Below are 19,705 nucleotides of genomic sequence, written 5' to 3' on the forward strand. Positions count from 1 at the left end.
TTATTTCCTGGTTACCACACCCCTGCAGAGTTAATTGAAACCCTTCCCAACAGCACTAGCCAAACACCCCACAAGGAACTCTATTGCGGCTCGGTTCAGCTTCAACCTGTCTAACCTGTACAGGTGCCAGCTCCCCCACAGCTGGTCCTAGTGTCCCAAGAATCTAAAGCCCTCCCTCCCATTTTCCATCAATACATTAATCTATTTTATCGTCCTATTTCCATACTCAATTGCACGTGGCACTGGGAGTAATCTGGAGATTAACATTTTTGCGGTCGAGCTTGCTAATTTCCCACCTAGCTCTATCAATTTAGGCTGCTGGATCACATCCCTCTTTCTACCTATGTCATTGGTACTGAATCTGGACCATGAATGCTGGCTGTTCACCCTTCCCCTACATGGTGCTCTGCAGGTACTCAGGTTTTATTGTTAATTTTCAAGTTTGAATCTTCAATGTCTTGAGCTTTGTCACTGAGCATGTTGACATTCAGTGCATGAGTTAAGATCACACTGAAAAGTGTTATGCAGCATGACTGAATAATAGGATGCACACAAACAATATTCTAGTTGTGACGTTGTTGCTAATCTTGACAAATTGTCTTTGCAACATAAATCACTACATTAAAGAGCATTTTAATAAATTATCGAGAACTTTCTCAATTTGTATTTTACGGCTATTTGGGGGGTCCGAGACTGTGGCAAGATTCAGACCTTTGTCACAGTAATACTGTCCTAAAATATTAACCCGAGTGGCATCTGTTACTCGATAATAATGATTGTGGAGCTGATTGTTGCAGATTGGAGTTCACAATTGTTATATGACATGAATGGATCAGTGATATTTCAATATCAGCACAGTAAGCTATGTTTCATTAACATCCCAGACACTCGGTCATTTTTAAGAGATATAATAAATATGAGACCAACATCAGTAGGTGTAAGAGCAAATAATCATGTTTAAAAGGAATTATTAAGCTTTATTAATTCATAGCAGATAGGAATATATTTGCATGCTTTAATTTCTGCATGTTTGTAATGGTTAGTAGTGAGTGCAGAGAGAAAGAAATCTCAGAAGTGTTATTAGTAGCACAACCAAACATTAGTTGAGCTCATGCAGAAATCTTGTTAGGGAGTCAACAGCCTACCAACCCTTGTGAAATAGTTACATGAGTCAAGCACCTTTTTGGAACCAGACTTTGGAAAGGATGAGGATTTGATCCTTGAGAATATTCCAACTTTGCCCTCTTGCTGGAAACCACAATTTCAAAAAGGAAAATTTAATTTCTATTCAAAGTACCATAGTAAATCTTTCCTTATTCTAAAATTTGATAGATTGTTCAGAGAAGGACTTTAATGTAATTTGTTTTGGATTTCTGGCCAATGTTGCAGCTTGTGGCCATTTCAAGAACTTAATCTACTACAATTATTTAAATGGAAGCAAAGTTGATGGTGAAATGTCAATGAAGCAAAAGATTGGTCACGCACAGCTGCTGTTGGTAAACAATACAGCGCCTGTGGTATCACAGACATCTCATGAATCTAATGTTACACTATGTAGACTTGTTGCCATAGTCTCCCTGTATCACCTCTGGAAACCTCCAAAGTGGTGGCAAAAACTGTTTTTATAAAGTTGTTGATTAATGGAGGAAGGTGTGTTCATTTTTCTCTTTCACTTTCGGTCAGTCCACAGCATAGCAGTTTGACCATAGAGAAATGTGACTAAGAGGGACGAAAAGTGACAAAGTAACCCTAGTATCCAGTTCCACAACTGTTGTGTCCTCAAAATATCTTATCATATAATGACATTACACGCTATTTTTAAAACTTATTAATTGTCACTTCACATGCAATTAAAGGAACATGGTTATAATCTGGAGGAGGCTTAGAATAGAATTAGTTTCTCAGATGGTCCAAATCTGTAATATCAGAAACCAAAGCAAATTTCCAACATGATTTTACATTATTCTTTCAATTTTTCAATTACTTATTTATGCTTAAAGACCTGTTAAAATTACACAAGTCTCTATAACTGTATCTTCCAAAGGAAATGACGTTTGCAGATGTACCAATTAAAATATTCAAGTTAATACTCTACAAATTTTTGTGAGAATAGTGATTAGCTGTCTATATCTAGATGTTCCTGTTGCTTAATATTTACTTTTACTACCAACAGTAGCCACCTTGGAACTGCAGTTATGAATTCAAACCGAACAGAATGCCATATTGAGCATCAGGTGACTTGCTTCATAGTTTCACGGCATGGCTTTTGGAGTAGCAAAGTACTTTACACAAGATGAAGGTCCAAGTTTAAAGAACAGGCTATAAATTCTTAAACAGTGTGACAATATAAAACAGAATCTGTTATTGTTTCATATTTCTAGTTATGAACCAAAAGAACCGAATAAAAAGTCAGAAGCCGAAATTATAAAACGACTTGACATAAAAAAAGGAAAATCAAATGTTTTTACAAAAAAGGCTTTAAAAATGGATACATTGAACAATTAATTTTCTGAAAAGTGGTAGTTTGGGCAAAGGGAAAGAATTATTATGAAAAAATATCTTTGAAACTGTCATCCAAGTACATGCCTGCAAAATAAAGCAAAGTCCTGAATTGAAGTACAACAACAATTTATATTTACATAGGACATTTTATTATGGTACAGGTTGAAAATCCCTTATCTGAAGTGCTTGGAGCCGAGTGTGTAATGGACTTTGGAATTTTTCAGATTTCAGAAAATATTGCGCAGGTGTGGTGTGTACTGGGAACTGCGCATGTGCAGTGTGCATTGGGAACTGCGCATGTGTGGAACTGCGCATGTGCAGAACATTGAGAACTGTGCATTTGCGGTGCACGTTGAGAACTGTGCATGCTCGAAATGGAGTGCGGGTTTTGGAATTTCTCAGTTTTCGGAGTTTAGGATAAGGGATCCTCAACCTGTAAAGGCGCTAAGACCTGGTGGGTGTAATGACAAACATGATGGACTGTGTAGGACAACAGATTTCCATCACTAAAGGACACAAAGGAACCAGATAGTTTTTTCGGCAATTCGTAGTTCACAGTCACCATTCCTGATATTCGCTTTTTATTCCAGATTTAATTAATGTACTGAATGTAAATTTCCCGGCTGTCATCGTGAGATTTGAATTTGTGTCTCTGGAGCATTAGTCGAGGCCTCTGGGACCATTAGTCCAGTGACATAGCCACTAATCCAAATATTTTGGTTGCTATTAATTAAGAAGCAACCGTTCGCAATAAAGTTATGAAAGGAAGATAGAGTTCTGCATTTTAAATGCAGTGGTGAAAACCAAGAGAAAGTAATGCATCAAGATGAATGCAGATAATTCTATGCAAAAACAAAAATCTCCCGAACTCCTCGATCTATAAATGCAGTATTAAATGGTTAATCACATCTTTAAAAGATCAAGCTTTCAAAAACCATAACAGGATATTTCGGCAGTTCCTGTTTTATATCAATTAGTAGTGTTGATAAGTGAGCAGATCATGATATTTGGATGGGTCTAATATATGTAGGATTGATTAAGATGATAGGTGAATTAAGGCTCTCACCTACATTGTGCAAGACCTCCAAAAATTAGCAGAGCACTGAAACTATCTTCTTGCAACTCATGTTTGGTCTTACTTGTCATCAGTGAGGCAAGCTTGCAGAATGCCCTTAGATGTTCAGTGATGAAATTTTGAAAGCAGAAGTTTTATCTCACAGTTTCTTAAAACTGTGAAAAACACCGGAATTCAACTGAGATGTTTCTTCTAGCTAAAGGGTCGGTAACAATAGATGTGTGATTTCAAATCGGTAGCAACAGGGCAATTCAATAGACCCAAGATTATATGTTCTATATTTTTTTCTGATCAATACAATTACCTATATATAAATCCTTTAAACAATGTGTTGTGGGACACTGTAATAAAAATAGAGAATACAAGACAAATAATTATAATAGTTAAAGGAAGATGGTGGATAAGTGGCAACGTCACTGAGTTCATAATCCACGGTCCCAGGCTCATGCTCTGAAGACACAAGTTCAAATCCTACATTTTAAATTCAATGAATAAATCTGGAATTAAAAGCTCTGATGGTGACCATTGTTGATTGTCGTAACAACCCAGCTGGTTCACTGATGCCCTTTTGGGAAAGAAATCTGCCATCCTTACCTGGACTGGCCTACATGTGACTTCAAACCCTTTAGAGAAATGTGGTTGACTCTGAAATGATCTAGCCAGCCACTCAGTTGTATCAAACCACTAATAAGTCTAAAAGGAATGAAATTGGATGGATCTCCTTGGAACCAGAAACAACAATGACACACCAAATCCTGTCAACCCTGCAAGGTCCTCCTTACTAACATTTAGGAATGACAAAATTTGGAGACCTGTTCCACAGATTAAACAAGGAACAGCATAACATAGTCATTATCAGAGAACCATACATAACAGGCAATGTCCCCGACACCACACAACAGGACAGAACCATCAGAGATGACAGCACAGTAGTATACAGTCTGGAGGGATTTCACCTGAGAGTTCCCAACATCGACTCTGGACCTCATGAAGTCTCATGATATCAGGTCAAACAGGGGCAAGGGAACCTTCTGCTGGTTACCATCTACCATCCACACTCAACAGATAAAATCAGCACCCCTTTTTTAAACTTGAAGGGAGCACTGAGGATGACAATACCACAGAATGTATTCTGGGTGGAGGGGCTTCAATGTTCATCACCAAGAATGCTTCGATAGCACCAGTACTGACTGAGCTGGCTGAGTCCTGATGGACAGAGCTGTTAGACAGGGATGCAGCAGGTGGTGAGGGGACCAACAAGAGGGAAAAACATTCTTGACCTCATCTTTACCAACCTGTGTGCTGCAGATCCATCTGTCCATGGTGGTACTGGTAGGAATGACCACTGCACAGTCCTTGTAGAGACAAAGTCCCATCTTCATGTTGAGGATACCCTTCATCATGTTGTGTGGCACTATCACTGTGCTAAATGGGATATATCTCAGACAGATCTGACAACTCAAGACTGGGCATCCATGAGGTACTGTGCGCCATCAGCAGCAACAGAACTGTATACGTTTGTAACCTCATGGCCTGGCATATCACCTGCTCAAGTGTTATAAATGGGATCAACCCTGGTTCAATGAAGAACACGCTAAAAGATTTTGTTATGTGCAAATCAAAGTTTGTAGGTACATGGTAAGAAATCATCTGCGTAATCCCAAACTGAGGCCTATTCCATGGAAGCAGGGTCTAATAGATCAAAAAAAATCTACATTCGCCTCGAGTTTGCATGGGTCTTACTCCCACAACCTAAAAGATATGCACAGTGGGTGGATTGGCGATGCTAAATTGCCCCTTAGTTGGACACAAAAAGAATTGGGTACTCTAAATTTATTTTTTAAAATCTAAGTGTTCTGGAATTATTGTGTTCTGATAGCTCAGTGTATTTTATCCATTAAAACACAATGAAAATTTGGATTCGTTTCTGCAGCTCCCCACACAGAAAATCTCTGGTTTCATCAGTATATTTGTGGGAAGAGCTAATAAGAGACAGGATCCTTCCCCAGTGAGAAGGTTAAAAAATAAACCAGTGGGCATGTGACCCTGCACCACTCTAATGGATCATCAAAGGAGACAAGAAAAGCAGAAAGTGAGTAATACATATAAGATCATTTGAATAACCTGTATGTTAAACTAAAATTTTACTTTACACAAGTACGTACCAGAGCTAGTGCTCTGTATTATTTTCCTGCGAATTTCATTTCCAGGCATTCCAGCATGTTAAGACAACATCAAAGTATACCATAGTCAGATATGCTTTCTTAAGTCAATGAAAAGTAGAGTTGTTTTATTAGCTCTTTATTACATTGGTGTTAAATACATTCTTACCTGAGGATGGTTACTTGGAACTGGAGGTGCAGGGGTTAACCCAAAGGAATCTAGAAAAGACAATCATAGTAAGAACATCTGGGACATGATTGGAAGTCATATAGTCTATATATTATGTTGCTCTTTATGTGGAATATCAATAATTCTTGAATAAAGGCTGTGGGGGAAACTAATCCTTCGAAAAGAGTGTAATATTGCTTCATTACACATGATGGACATGATTTTGAAAACAAGTCACACTTACATCATAACTTAGCATGAACAGTTGCAGGCATGTTATTTTCAGCAAACCAGTGACGCAAATGTGCAAATGACAGGCTGAAAGTTTACTGCATAAGGTGCAAATGTCACAGGAATTAACAGTTTTTTCTCGTTCCACAGCATGTTACAAAATTCACAACATGAAGGAGGGTAGTTGAAAGAGATGCTCAGTATACCAGGATTGAGTGAAATCCTTTCATCCTCTAAACTCTTGCATCCCCTCTCATCAAATGTGGTTTCAAAATACAATGTGAATGTAATGTTGTTGCAATTGACCCCACAATATATTACAATCCTATTTTCCAATCCCAAATTTATTTTATAGTTCTTCAAAAGATGTGCAAGGAGCAACAACCGAGTGGTAGTAAGCTACTAATGCATTGTGGAAAGTGTTAATTGGTAGTAGCAATATCATATCAGCCTTGTTGTACTATTACCATTGTCACCATCATGTTAAATGCTGTGTACTGTTAATACCAGGCAAGCATTCTTAGAACTCCAAAAAAAAAGGTTTTGCAGCACCAAGTCAAATAAGTGATAAAATTCCAGGTATTATCAGTGTATGTTGAATTAATTGATTTAAAATCTGTCCCTTTGGACTATGGATGGATCAGCCAAGCTGTTGCCTCCTAGTTGATAACTTGCTGAAGGGGCAAGTCTGCAGCTGTCTGGTGGATTAAGGAACAGGCTAGGCTGTGATATCTCTCATAGTTGAATAGCTTTCTCAAATCATTGCCTGAATGCGGAAAGACCATACAGAGAAGGCATTCAAGGGTAAATGATGCCTGCAGATTTGTATCCCAAGGAGAGTCAGTACTTTGAGGTGAGAAGCAATAAATGGGAAAAAAACATGGGATGGAAAGAAAATAAATATTTGATGCATTCCTTTTCAAATAAAATAATGTAATGAGGCAATCTTAGAGGTAAATTTCCTTGAGAAGTACAGTTTTACTTATGTTGAGTCGTGACACCACAAAAGAAGTTCATTCTGCCTATCAAGGCCACCTGAGGAGAAATCCAGTCAGTGCCATTTCCCTGCCCTATCCTTGTAGCCGTGGAAGTTTATTTCTCTCAAGTGCTCATGCAATTTCCTTTTGAAATCATTGATAATTTCCACTTCCACCACCCTGCTAAGGCAGTGAATATTTTTGACTTTTTAAGATACGCATTTTGGATATTGGAAAATAAGGTAAAATTTACCAATTAACTTTCGCTGTGTAAAAATATTCTTCTCTACGTTCCTCCTGCATTTCAAGTCCAAAACATTAAATCTATGTCCGTTAGTCATTGAATAATGGGAACAAATTTTCTATCATAACCTTTTGTCCTCTTATCAAATCTCTCCTCCATTTCCTTTGCGCCAAGGAAAGCAAGCCCAGCATCACCAACCTAAGCTTGTAGTTAAACGCCTTCAGCCCTGGAAAGATTCTGGAAAATCACCTTTTATATAAATGATTTGGACATGAATGTAGGAGAGTTGATCAGTACGTTCACGGATTATATGAAAATTGGTGGGGTGGTAAATAGTGAGGAGGATAGCCTTAGATTACAGGATGATATAGATGGGTTGGTCAGATGGCTGATCATTGACGAATGGAATTCAATCTGGATATTGGGGCAGCTCAGTGGTTAGCACTGCTGCCACACAGCATCAGTGATCTGCATTTAATTCCGGCTTTGGGAGTTTCTGTGTGGAGTTTGCACTTTCTCTCCATGTCTGCATGGATTTCCTCCCGCAGTCCAGGTGGATTGGCCATGCTAAATTGCCCCATAGTGTCCTAAGAGGGCAGGTTAGGTGTGGTTATGGGGTTAGGGTGAGTGGGCCTACCTAGGGTGCTCTTTTAGAGAGTTGGTGCAGACTTGATGGACCGAATGGCCTCCGTCTGCACTGTAGGAATTTTATGGTTCTATCATTGTGAGTTGATGCACTTGGGCAGGACAACCAAGGCAATGGCAATCAATACACGATAAATGGCAGGACCCTGGGAAGCACCGAGAATCAGAGGGATATTGGTATGCATATACATCAGTCCCTTAAGATGGCAGGGCAGGTAGATACAGGGGTTAAGAAAGCATATGGTATACTTGCCTTTATTAGCCAAGGCATAGAGTTTAAGAGCAGGGATGTTATGCTGGAAATGTATGCAACGGTGGTTAGGCCACAGCCCATGTATTGCGTGCAGTTCTGGAATCTACATTATAGGAGGGATATAATAGTACTGGAAAGGGTGCAGAGCAGATTTACCAGGATGTTGCCTGGGCTGAGAGTTTTAGTTATGAAGAAGGATTGGATAGACTGGGGTTCCTTGTAGCAGAGGAGACTGAGAGGGATCATAATTGAGAGATATAGGGCAGCACAGTGGGGCAGTGGTTAGCATTGCTGCCTCACGGCGTTGAGGTCCCAGGTTTGATCCCGGCTCTGGGTCACTGTCCGTGTGGAGTTTGCACTTTCTTCCCTTGTTTGCGTGGGTTTCACCCCCACAACCCAAAGGTGTCCAGGCTAGGTGGATTGGCCACGCTAAATTGCCCCTTAATTGGAAAAAATGAATTGGGTACTCTAAATTTAAAAAAAAATAATTGAGATGTATAAAATTATGAACAGTAATTAGAGTAGTGAAGAAGAAACTTTTCTCCTTGGTGGAGGAACCAATGACCAGAGGACGATAAATTTAAGGTAAGGAGCAGGAGGTTTACAGGGGATGTGAGGAAAAGCTTTTGCACCCAGGGAGTGGTGGGAGATTTGAACTCACTGCCAGAAAGGGTGGAGACCCTCATACTATTTAAGACGTATTTAGATGTGCACTTGCGATGCCAAGGCATACAAGGCTATGGGCCGAGGGCTGAAAAATGGGATTAAAATTGCTCGTTTTGGGTCAATGCAGACACGGTGAGCTGAATGGCCTTTTCTGTGCTGTAGACCTTTATGACTCTATGACCATTGCATCTTTTCAGGGACCTTCACATCTTTCCTAAAATGTGGTGACCAGATATCTATCTGTAGCCTAACCAGAGCTTTATAAATGTTCAGCATAATTTCCCTGCTTTTGCTCTCAATACCTTTATTTCTGAAGCCCAACATCCCTCATGCTTTGCTAATTACTCTATCAGTATGTCATACCGCGTTAAAAAGTCTATGGACATGCACCCCAAGTTCTTTCTATCCCTGCATATTCTTAAAATTGTCATTAAGTCTATTGTCTGGATCTCTGGTGACAGGAACATGCTGAGTAGTGGCTCTCCTCCATACAACAAAATAATAGGCACTTTTGGTTGAATTTAGCGTGCAAAATTAGACTTAAACATCCCCTCACCCTCAACATTAGCACAAGATGACAAAAATGGCAGGAAGCAACAGCTCGAGAGGCCGCAGGGACACTAGAATTGCACAAGGGCCAGGAGCGGCAAGTAAGCGGGTCGGTGGACCCACGAGGCGAGGGATCCCCAGGCACCCCCGAGAGATGGAGACCGGTGATGGCGAACTGGAAACAAGCTCCCCCCCCACCACCAACTCCTCCGCCACCACCTCCCCCCACCCCCACCCAGCACCCCCAGCCCATGGCCCCCCACCCAACCCAGCCCCACCAACTCAACCCCTCCCCGGCCCCCCCATCCAACCCCAACCTACCCAACACCCCCGCACCCAACCCACCCAAACCCCCCCCCCCCCCCCCCCCCCCCCACAATGGATGGAAGATATTCCTAACGAAGGAACTAAATGCATGAAAGATGACATCAAGGCCGAGATAAAGGCAACAGTCAAGGAGGCGGAGGCGCTAGCCGCCATGCAGACAAGACTCAACGGAATGGGGAAGAAACTGGAAGCCCAGGGGAGCACTATACGGAAGCGGGAAAAGGTGGCGATGGATTTGGGTGACCGAATCATCGCCCAAGAGGCCGAGACCAAGAAGTTGGTGGCAATTCAGGGGGCCTGAAAGGGAAGGTCGAGGACCAGGAGAATCGGTCGAAGAGGCAGAATATTATAGTCGGCCTGCCAGAGGGGATTGAGGGCAGGGACCCAACTGACTACATGACTCAAATATTGGGCAACCTGGTTGGAAGGAATAGCTTCCCCAAAATGCTGAGGAACGATCAACAGGGCTCACAGGTCACTCCGACCAAAGCCCAGGGCCGGGGAGCAGCCAAGGGTGATAATAGCCAAGCTTCACAAGTATCAGGACCCGAGAAAGGATCCTTCGAAGTGCAGGAGCACATCCAGGAGGTAAGTATGCTTGATCCCACAGGGGGGGGGGGGGACCCCTATTAGATAGTCACCTGGAATGTCAGGGGACTTAAAGGTCGAGTGTAAAGATACAGAGTCTTCACCCAACTGAAAGACATGAAGGCTAACATAGTGTTCTTCCAAGAGACACACTTGAGGGAGAAGGACCGACTGCAGGTAAGGAAGGGCTGGGTGGGACAGACCTACCATTCCTGCTACGGGACGAGGGCTGGGGGGTAGCCAGTGTCCTAGACAGGGCACCGGTAGTCCTGGTGAATGAGTACATGCCCAACTGACGACACGGAATTTATACAAAAGACCACAGTGGTGCAGTGGTTAGCACTGCTGCCTCACGGCGCCGAGGATCCGGGTTTGATCTCAGCACCGGGTCACTGTCCGTGTGGAGTTTGCACATTCTCCCCATGTTTGCAGCGTCTCGTGAAGGCTAGTTGGATTGGTCAAGCTAAATTGCCCCTTCATTGTGAAAAGAAGAATTGGTACGCTAAATTTATTTTTTAAAAAGACCATGGTGGAAATCCCAGACATAGATACTGACTGACTGATCACCGGGGGGGGGGGGGGGGGGGGCTTCAACTGCGTACATGACCCACTGACGAACAGATCAAATCCCAGAATGGGGAAAACAGCAGGCATGGTTAGGAACTGGGAACATATGGGGGCAGTGGACCCATGGTGGTTCCTGCACCCGGGTGAAAAGGCATTCTAATTTTTCTCGCCACTACACAAGGTCTATACCTGCATTGACTTCTTAGTAGTGGGGAAATTCGTGCTTCCAGAAATAATAAGAGTGGAATACTCCGCGATTGTAATCTCCGACCACGCTCCACGTTAGGTGTGAGGTTGGCACATGGCTGTGCCCAATGCCCCACGTGGAGGTTGGACATGACCCTCTTGGCAGACAAGGTCTTCTGCCAGAAAATATCACAGGCCAAAGGCGAGTAAGTCACTAACAACCCTAACGGGAAATTCTCACGTTCCATGTTCTGGGAGACACTGAATACTGTGAATAGGGGAGAAATTATCACCTATAACGCTCATGGAGACAGGGAAGAGAGGGCGGCTATGCAACAACTGATCTACTCCATCCTGGAGGTCGACAGGCCCTGGCTTTAGAGTTTCTGGCGGAGAGGAAAAAGCTACAAATGGACTTCAACCTGCTATCCACCAGGAAAGCAGTGTACAACACCCAATATGGGGGACCTTTTATGAGCACGGAGACAAGGCTAACCGCCTGCTGACTCACCAGCTGAGAAAGCAGGCAGCCACGAGGGAAATAAAGGATAGCAGAGGCAGGTCAACGAAGCATTCGAGCCCTTCTACCGGGGGCTGTGCAACAGGACTCGGGGTTGAAATAATTCCTCGATGGACTCGATATGCCAGTCATGGGGATGATAGACGGAGGGGGCTGGAACACCATTTGCACTGGGAGAAGTCATGGAGAGCAGCAACTCCTTGCAGGCAGGGAAGGCGCAGGGACCCCACCGCTGCCCGGCAGACTTGTGCGAAAAATTCACAACAGCCCTGCACCTGTGGGAAATATTTGCAGACTCACTAGCACAGGCCACCATATCGCTGATTCCCTAAAAGGACAAAGACCCAATGGAATACGGATCATACAGACCCATTTCGCTACTTAATGTGGATGCAAAAATACTCGCAAATACTCCTGGCTAAGCAGGCTGGAGAACTGCGTATCAGATGTTGTCGCAGAAGACCAGACAGGATTTGCTAAAGGTAGACAGCTAACTGCGAACATCAGGCAGCTGCTGAACATGATAATGATCCCATCTGGGGAGAGGACAGCAGAGGTGATAGTCTCCCTGTACGCAGAAAAGGCCTTTGACAGAGTCGAGTGGAAATACCTCATTGAGGTATTGAAGCGGTTTGGACTAAGGACAGGGTTCACCTCATGGGTGAAACTCCTGTACAACGCCTCCAAGGCAAGTGTACGGACCGACAACACCAGCTTTGAATACTTCCAGCTGCACAGAGGCACAAGGTAGGAATACCCGCTGTCCCCACTCTTGTTCGCCCTGGCAATCGAGCCGTTGGCGATCGCCCTGAGAGTGGCAAGAGTTTGGAAGAGAATCTGAAGATGAGGCAGAGGGCACTGGGTCTTGCTGTCTGCGGATGACCTGCTCCTTTAGATCCAAGAGCCACAAAACGGCATTAAAGGAATCACAAATCTCCTGGGAGAGTTCAGAGCCTTCTCAGATTACAAACGCAACCTGGGCAAAAGCAAAGTTTTCCTGGTGAAGCCGAGAGGGGAGGTGTAGACTTGAAAATAGCCCAAAACAAATTCCGCTCCCTGGGGATCCAGACAGGCCACAACTGGACACGGATCCACAAGTGGAACCTGACCAGTCTAGCGGAGAAAGTAAAAAAGGACCTGCAGAGGTGGGACACACTCGTGCTCTCCCTCGCCGGGAGGGTTCAGACGATCAAGATGAACATACTACCCAGGTTCCTCTTCTTGTTTAGTTCCATAATGATCCATATCCCCAAGGTCTTGTTGCATTCAATAGACAAGATGATTATGGTGTTTGTGTGGGGGTGGCGAAGGATCCAAGAATCCTTAAAACAGTACTACAAAAGGAAAGGAAACGTGGGATGCCTGACCCTCCCGAACTTGCAATACTACTACTGGGCAGCCAGGGTGGAAAGAGTAAGGACCCAGAAACGGAATGGGTGAGGATGAAGGAGTCCTCCTGTACGGGGATGGCCCTCTGGTCCCTTGCCAGGCAGCGCTCCCATCCTTGCCCGCAAAACACTCAAGTCCAATGGTGGTAGCGACGGTGATAACTTGGAACCAGATGAGGCAACATTTCGGTCTGACTGAAGTGTCCATCATGGCCCCATCAACGGCAACCATAGGTTTACCCCAGCCACGCTGAACGCCGCCTTCAAGAGGTGGAGACAGGGTGCGGTGAAACTGCCGATTAGGGACTTTTACACTGGTAACAGACTAGAGACCTTAGAGGAGCTGACGGAGAGACTGGAACTACCAAAAGCGAATGAACTTCAACATCTGCAGGTCAAATGTTTTCTCCCAGAGAAGCATACTGCTGGAGGAGTTACTGGACACGGACAGTCTGAGGAAAGCAAACTGTGGGGACCTGTATGGACGACTCTTGGAAAGGACTGACTGCTCACTAGACGAGACTTGGGGAAAAATGGAAGGAAGAGCTTGGGTTGGAAATAAGGTGGGGACTCTGGAGCAAAGCACTGTGCAGGGCCAATTCCATCACCTCATGTGCAAAGGGAAAAGTTGAAAATTATAAGCCCTTCCACTATCTCAAACCCCGCTTCCTTTAGCATCCTGAAATGTAAGCCATCTGGACCAGCCTCCCCGGACAGGCGCCGGAATGTGGCGACTAGGGGCTTTTCACAGTAACTTCATTGAAGCCTACTCGTGACAATAAGCGATTTTCATTTCATTTCAGATGACTTATCTTTTCTCAGCCTACCCAGCCATAATGCATCCCAGCAATTTTCACCCCATCCATTATCTTGACCATTTTCTCTTCCATTAACATTTTGTCAGCATTTTCTTCCTGTGTGAACACTAATTGAAAGTATTAATTTAGTATTCTAAACTTGTCTTATTCTTCTAAGCCCAAATCATCCTCCTTGTCCCTAATAGAATCACCACTGTCTCTACCAGCTGCTTACCACTTACAGACTGATTGGAGATTTTTGGGTCACATTTTAAATCACCTGCCATGCTATTCTCATATTCTCTCGTCAGTCTTATTTTTCTCGCTTCAAACCCCTACCAACATAATAATAATAATCTTTATTGTCACAAGTAGACTAACATTAACACCGCAATGAAGTTACTGTGAGAATTCTCCAATCGTCACATTCCAGCGCCTGTTCGGGTACACGGAGGGAGAATTCAGAATGTTCAAATTACCTAACAGCGCGCTTTTCCGTACTTGTGGGAGGAAACCGGAGCACCCGGAGGAAACCCACGCAGACACAGGGAGAACATGCAGACTCCGCACAGACAGTGACCCAAGCTGGGACCCTGGCATGTTATATTTGACACGATTCTCACTTGAAGGATTTTTGTTTCATCAACATTCTGTGTCTCGTTTGTCATCCAACAAGCCCTGTGATGGTTTCCCTACTTTTTTGCCATTATTGGAATATACCTAGACTATATCTGAATATACCTAGACTATACCTGAATATACCTAGACTATACCTGAATATACCTAGACTAAACCTGAATATACCTGAATAGACCTAGACTATACCCGAATATACCTGAATATACCTAGACTATACCTGAATATACCTAGACTATACCTGAATATACCTAGACTATACCTGAATATACCTGAATATACCTAGACTATACCTGAATATACCTAGACTATACCTGAATATACCTAGACTATACCTGAAGCCCTCTCCTCCTTAAAGATTTATTACAGTTTTTCCTGTCTGTGGTTTTTGGTTTTATTTTATCCTGTCTAAATCTCTTCTCATCCCATTGAAGTTAGCCCTCTTCCAATTTAGAACTTCTACTTTAGGTTATTCCCTTCTGTTCTGCGCCACTGGTCTAAACTTTAAGATAAAACAATCACCCTTATCCGAGTGTTCTTTGTAAGACACTTGATCCACTTGGCCCACCTCATTCCCCAGCACAATTGCAGCAATACCTCCTTCCTAGTTGAGCTGAGAAACATACTGATAAAGGAAGTTCTCCTGAACACATTTCAGAAATTCCTACATCTCTTTCCCTTTACTTTGGACATTAACCCAGTGGGTAATTAAAGCCCTCTAATATCACCACTCTATAATTTGTGCATGTCCCTGTGAGTTCCCTGCAGATTTGCTCCCCTCTCTCTCTATTTTGAGGTCTATAGAACACTCCCAGCAACATGACCATACCTTCCTTATTTCGTAACTCTAAGTAAATGGGTGTGTTCATACCCATTTGATGGCATCCTCCCTTTTCAACACCACAATGACTTCCCTAATCAGTACCATCACCCCCAACTCTCTTTCCTCCTTCCCTATCTTTTTTGCATTCTTGAAGGTAAGTGCCTGGGACGCTATTTGTACGCTATGTTTCTGAAACTGTCACGACATCATATTCCCACACAACTATTTACACTTATAGCTCACCAGCCTTACTCACCACACTGCGTGCATTTATGCACAAATACTGTAAACCTATATTTGCATTAATTGTAGTGAACCTTTATAGTCTAATATGGTACTACTTCCTTCTCTGGCAGTATCCAACACTCATTATGGACCTTATTCGCCTTTCTACTACTTCCTTCACTACACCTACAATTTATTTCCTTTTTGTACTTCTATATACTGGTGCTCACTCCTCTGCTAATTTAATTTAAACCCTCTTGTGAACCTCCCCATGAGATCGCTGATCCTATTCCTATTGAGAGGCAATCTATCCCTTATGAATAGGTACATCCTGACCCAGAACCGATCCCCATGAGGAATCTGAAGACCTCTCTTATACCAAGCCTGAACACATGTATTAATCCATTCTGTATTCCTATTTTCACTGGCATGCAGCTCTGGGAGAAATCTTTAAATACTACCTTCATGGTCCTACATTATAACTTCCTCGCTAGCTCCTGAAAATTTGACTGTTGGATCTCAATACCCGTTCTCTTTATGTTATCAGTATTAATGTGTACCATAACTTGTGGCTCATTCCCGTTCCCCTGTAGAAGATTTTGCAACCTCTCCATGATGTCTTTTTCCATAACATCATGGTAAAATGTTGAAATTTGAACTCTCACAGTTCATTGATGGCTGTATTCTTGTCCAGCAAGCAATGTTAGCTTTCTTGCTCCTCTTATTCCATCTATCTTAATAATAAATAGCAATGCAAGAGTGACAACATACCAACTGGATGATCAGGATTTGGACACGGTTCAGTGAGAACTTGAAGAAGACCATCAGACTTGTAATAGTAATGATCAACCATCTAGAGAGAAGATTTTCCATTGAATTAATACATACAACAATATTTTACATTGAAATAACTGTCAGACTCTCTCACCATCCCTTATTTGAAGCTATAAGACATAACCATTTATTTCTAATCTGTTCTTTATCAATTGTAAGTAGGCATCATCATATCAGAGTTACATTTTTTTCTGCACTGTTTTGCTCTGCAAATGAGTTGATAAATGCACAGACATTTTAAGAAAACAAGTTAATCAGTGCAATATTGAAAGTATTGTGTGTTTTCCTATAATGATGTCTCTTCCTCTATTTTTTCTCTCTTTCTTTCTTTTGCCATTTAAAAAAATATTATTTTTAAAGATTAAGGAAACTGAATTTGTGATTAACATAATTGCAGTTAAAACTCCTTGATCTTTTGCACAGTTTTGGCCAATTTCAGCAAATCGCACTGAAAAAAAAGCAGAATCATATGGAAAATCTTGGCTGGTGTTTCTCTACATCCAAATAATACATTTTTAGCAATTCAAGATTGACCAATTTTTACATTTTAATATCTCTCATTTTTGTGGTATTCGGCGTGCCCCAGTGCATGGGGTTCCAAGTGTAATTGCAGAAACTAATTTCTCAGCTGCAGCGCCGAGAAACATCCCTCTATCCAAAGGCACTTTGCCATTTTCTTTGGTCTCGGGGAAATTCTCTCCACCAAGGCCACACTTAAAGGGGGCGAGAGCCAGGCGAGAGGCTCTTTGCCAATCAGGGCACCATTTTGTCCGGCAACCCCGATCTCCTCCCGCCGCTTTCAGGCCCCATCCATGCTCCTTTGACCACCCTCATCCGCCCAACCTTGGGGGCCCCTGGGAACCCTCCACTCAGTCCCCTCTACCTGACAAGGCACCCACTGGCCTGGCAGTGCCAGCCTGGCACCTGGGCATTCTGCCACTGCCACCTGGGCACCGTGGCAGTGCTGGGATGGCAGTGCCAATGTGCCGGGCTGGCAGTGCCAAGGTGCCAGTGGGCCGGGAGAGTACCAGGGTGCCACCCTGCCCTGATCACCCTGGGGGGTCTCCAATGGCCTGCGAACCCCCCCCCCCCCCCCCCCCAAGGTGCCATTATGAGTGGTCCACCTGTGGACCAGTAATAAACGGCACCCTGGCGAGTTCTCCCAGGCATGGCTGGCGACAGCCAGGTGCCTGATGAACCCGGTGTCCGGTTATTTAAATGAGCCATAATCCTCTCTAAACATTTGTCAGATGATCAATTTCTTTTGAGTTATTGATGAGCAAGACATTACCGGAGAAAAAGATTTATAGGCATCCATCATATTCAAATGGAGTGGAAATGATTTTTCTGCAGCAAAGAGGTTTTGTGTTTTGCTGCTTCTGTTGTGCAGTCAATCAGTCATATCTCTTCCACTGCACATATGTTACATTGAGCATTCTGTTGTTTTTTTCATTATATTGGTGACACAGACAGCATTTTATGCCTCAGGGCCATCTCATTTTTAAAATACTGTCTGTACTCTGAAAGTTAAATGACATTTTACACCTTATGAACAATACGGTACTTCTCAAACATTTCAGCTGTGAGTATTTTTAAAGTCTATTTTTTATCTTTTCACCTATCACTTCCCATTGACAGTGTGCCAGACAGCAGAATCGAGGAACTGTATTCAATCAAGCATCAAATCCATTGAGAATTATGCCAGTCTCTGTTTAATTTGGGGCAGCACGGTAGCATGGTGGTTAGCGTAAATGCTTCACAGCTCCAGGGTCCCAGGTTCGGTTCCCGGCTGGGTCACTGTCTGTGCGGAGTCTGCACGTCCTCCCCGTGTGTGCGTGGGTTTCCTCCGGGTGCTCCGGTTTCCTCCCACAGTCCAAAGATGTGCGGGTTAGGTGGATTGGCCATGCTAAATTGCCCGTAGTGTCCTAAAAAAAGTAAGGTTAAGGGGGGGTTGTTTGGGTTACGGGTATAGGGTGGATACGTGGGTTTGAGTAGGGTGATCATTGCTCGGCACAACATCGAGGGCCGAAGGGCCTGTTCTGTGCTGTACTGTTCTATGTTCTAATTGCTGAAAATTTTCAATTTTCTTTTTTTCTTAAGTGTAATTTTGAAAAGACACAATGTAAAGTTTCACACCATGCAATATGGAGTGAAGTTTAGGCATAAATTTGAAAAAAATGAGTGAAATTATAACTGAACTAATACAGGTAAAAGGACATAATTCATTCTTCAAACGATCTTTCCATGTTTTCCAATTCCACACCAAACAATCTTGTGGTTTCTCTGAAAAAATTGGCAATTTAGTAACAACGTGCTAAATTAAGGGCAGTTATGTGTTGTACACGTGTGCCTACTAGAAGCTAATGTCAGACTACACAAAATAAACACTCTACAGCAGGATGGGCAAACTTTTCCATGCAAGGGCCACATTCAGAAATTCACAATTTTAAAGGGCCGCATAGTATATTAAGTAAAATAATTAATATTTTAAATAGCCAAAATAAAAGGTCTTCAAAGAAAAAAAAGCACATTTATTTGAAAAACAAAGTAACTCAGTAAGTAACAGAACAATGTCAATGAGAATGATGCATCTGACTGCAGTCATTTACCAGTTTGTTGAAATCAGGTGTCAAGTTGCTTGTGCTGATCCTTAACACTGACAGAAGCACAGCCTAGCCGAGTCAACGATAAAAACGCGCGTAGTGGGGTGGATGAGTGGGGCTGCCTTATTGGTCGGTTTAGTTGGGTGTGCGACCAATAGGAGTCCAGGTTACAAACAATAATAAGGCTTATTGTTTGTAACCTGGACTCCTATTGGTCGCACACCCAACTAAACCGACCAATGAGACAGCCCCACTCATCCACCCCACTACGCGCGTTTTTATGCGGCCTGCCAATGAGGTGCCCGGAATCATAACCGGCATTTTTGAAAAGCCACTGGGGAAAAACCACTGAAGTAAACGCGCTTATTGAATAAGCGCATTTACTTCATCGGCTTTTCCCCGGCGGCTTTTCAAAAATGCCGGTTATGATTCCGGGCACCTCATTGGCGGGCCGCATAAAAACCTTTGTTGGGCCGTATGCGGCCCGCGGGCCGTAGTTTGCCCACCCCTGCTCTACAGCATCGCACAACTAGGAGTCTCATTCAATCAGCTGGAGCTAGAATTGTTCACTTCTGATATCAACCAATCCTACTTAATAATTTTTATTCCTTTCTCTGCTTGTGGAATGTGGCTAAATTCAAAATCACAACGTCTCGGTGAAGGCTGGGCCAAAGAAAGTATTTCTTAAGAATAATTTTGCGTTTAAAATAGTTCAATATTTACCATCCTAGTGTTGGA

At 43.0% G+C, this 19,705-nt stretch overlaps 1 protein-coding gene across 6 annotated transcripts in view; it reads right to left on the reverse strand.

Moving 5' to 3' along the window:
* syk (spleen tyrosine kinase) overlaps nt 1–19,705 on the reverse strand; it is a 205,442-nt gene that overhangs the window by 55,020 nt on the left and 130,717 nt on the right. For 3 of the 6 annotated variants that reach the window (XM_038804731.1, XM_038804730.1, XM_038804733.1), the window contains 3 exons: nt 16,302–16,383; nt 5,909–5,958; nt 1,180–1,248 (listed from right to left, as the gene is read on the reverse strand). In XM_038804731.1, the coding sequence (XP_038660659.1) occupies nt 1,180–1,248; nt 5,909–5,958; nt 16,302–16,383 (201 nt within the window). Of the gene's footprint in view, nt 1–1,179; nt 1,249–5,908; nt 5,959–16,301; nt 16,384–19,705 lie in introns of those variants that run through there. The other 3 variants (XM_038804734.1, XM_038804735.1, XM_038804732.1) reach the window with 3 other exon arrangements.

This window comes from Scyliorhinus canicula, chromosome 8 (assembly GCF_902713615.1).
Source record: "Scyliorhinus canicula chromosome 8, sScyCan1.1, whole genome shotgun sequence".
Classification (NCBI taxonomy): domain Eukaryota; kingdom Metazoa; phylum Chordata; class Chondrichthyes; order Carcharhiniformes; family Scyliorhinidae; genus Scyliorhinus; species Scyliorhinus canicula.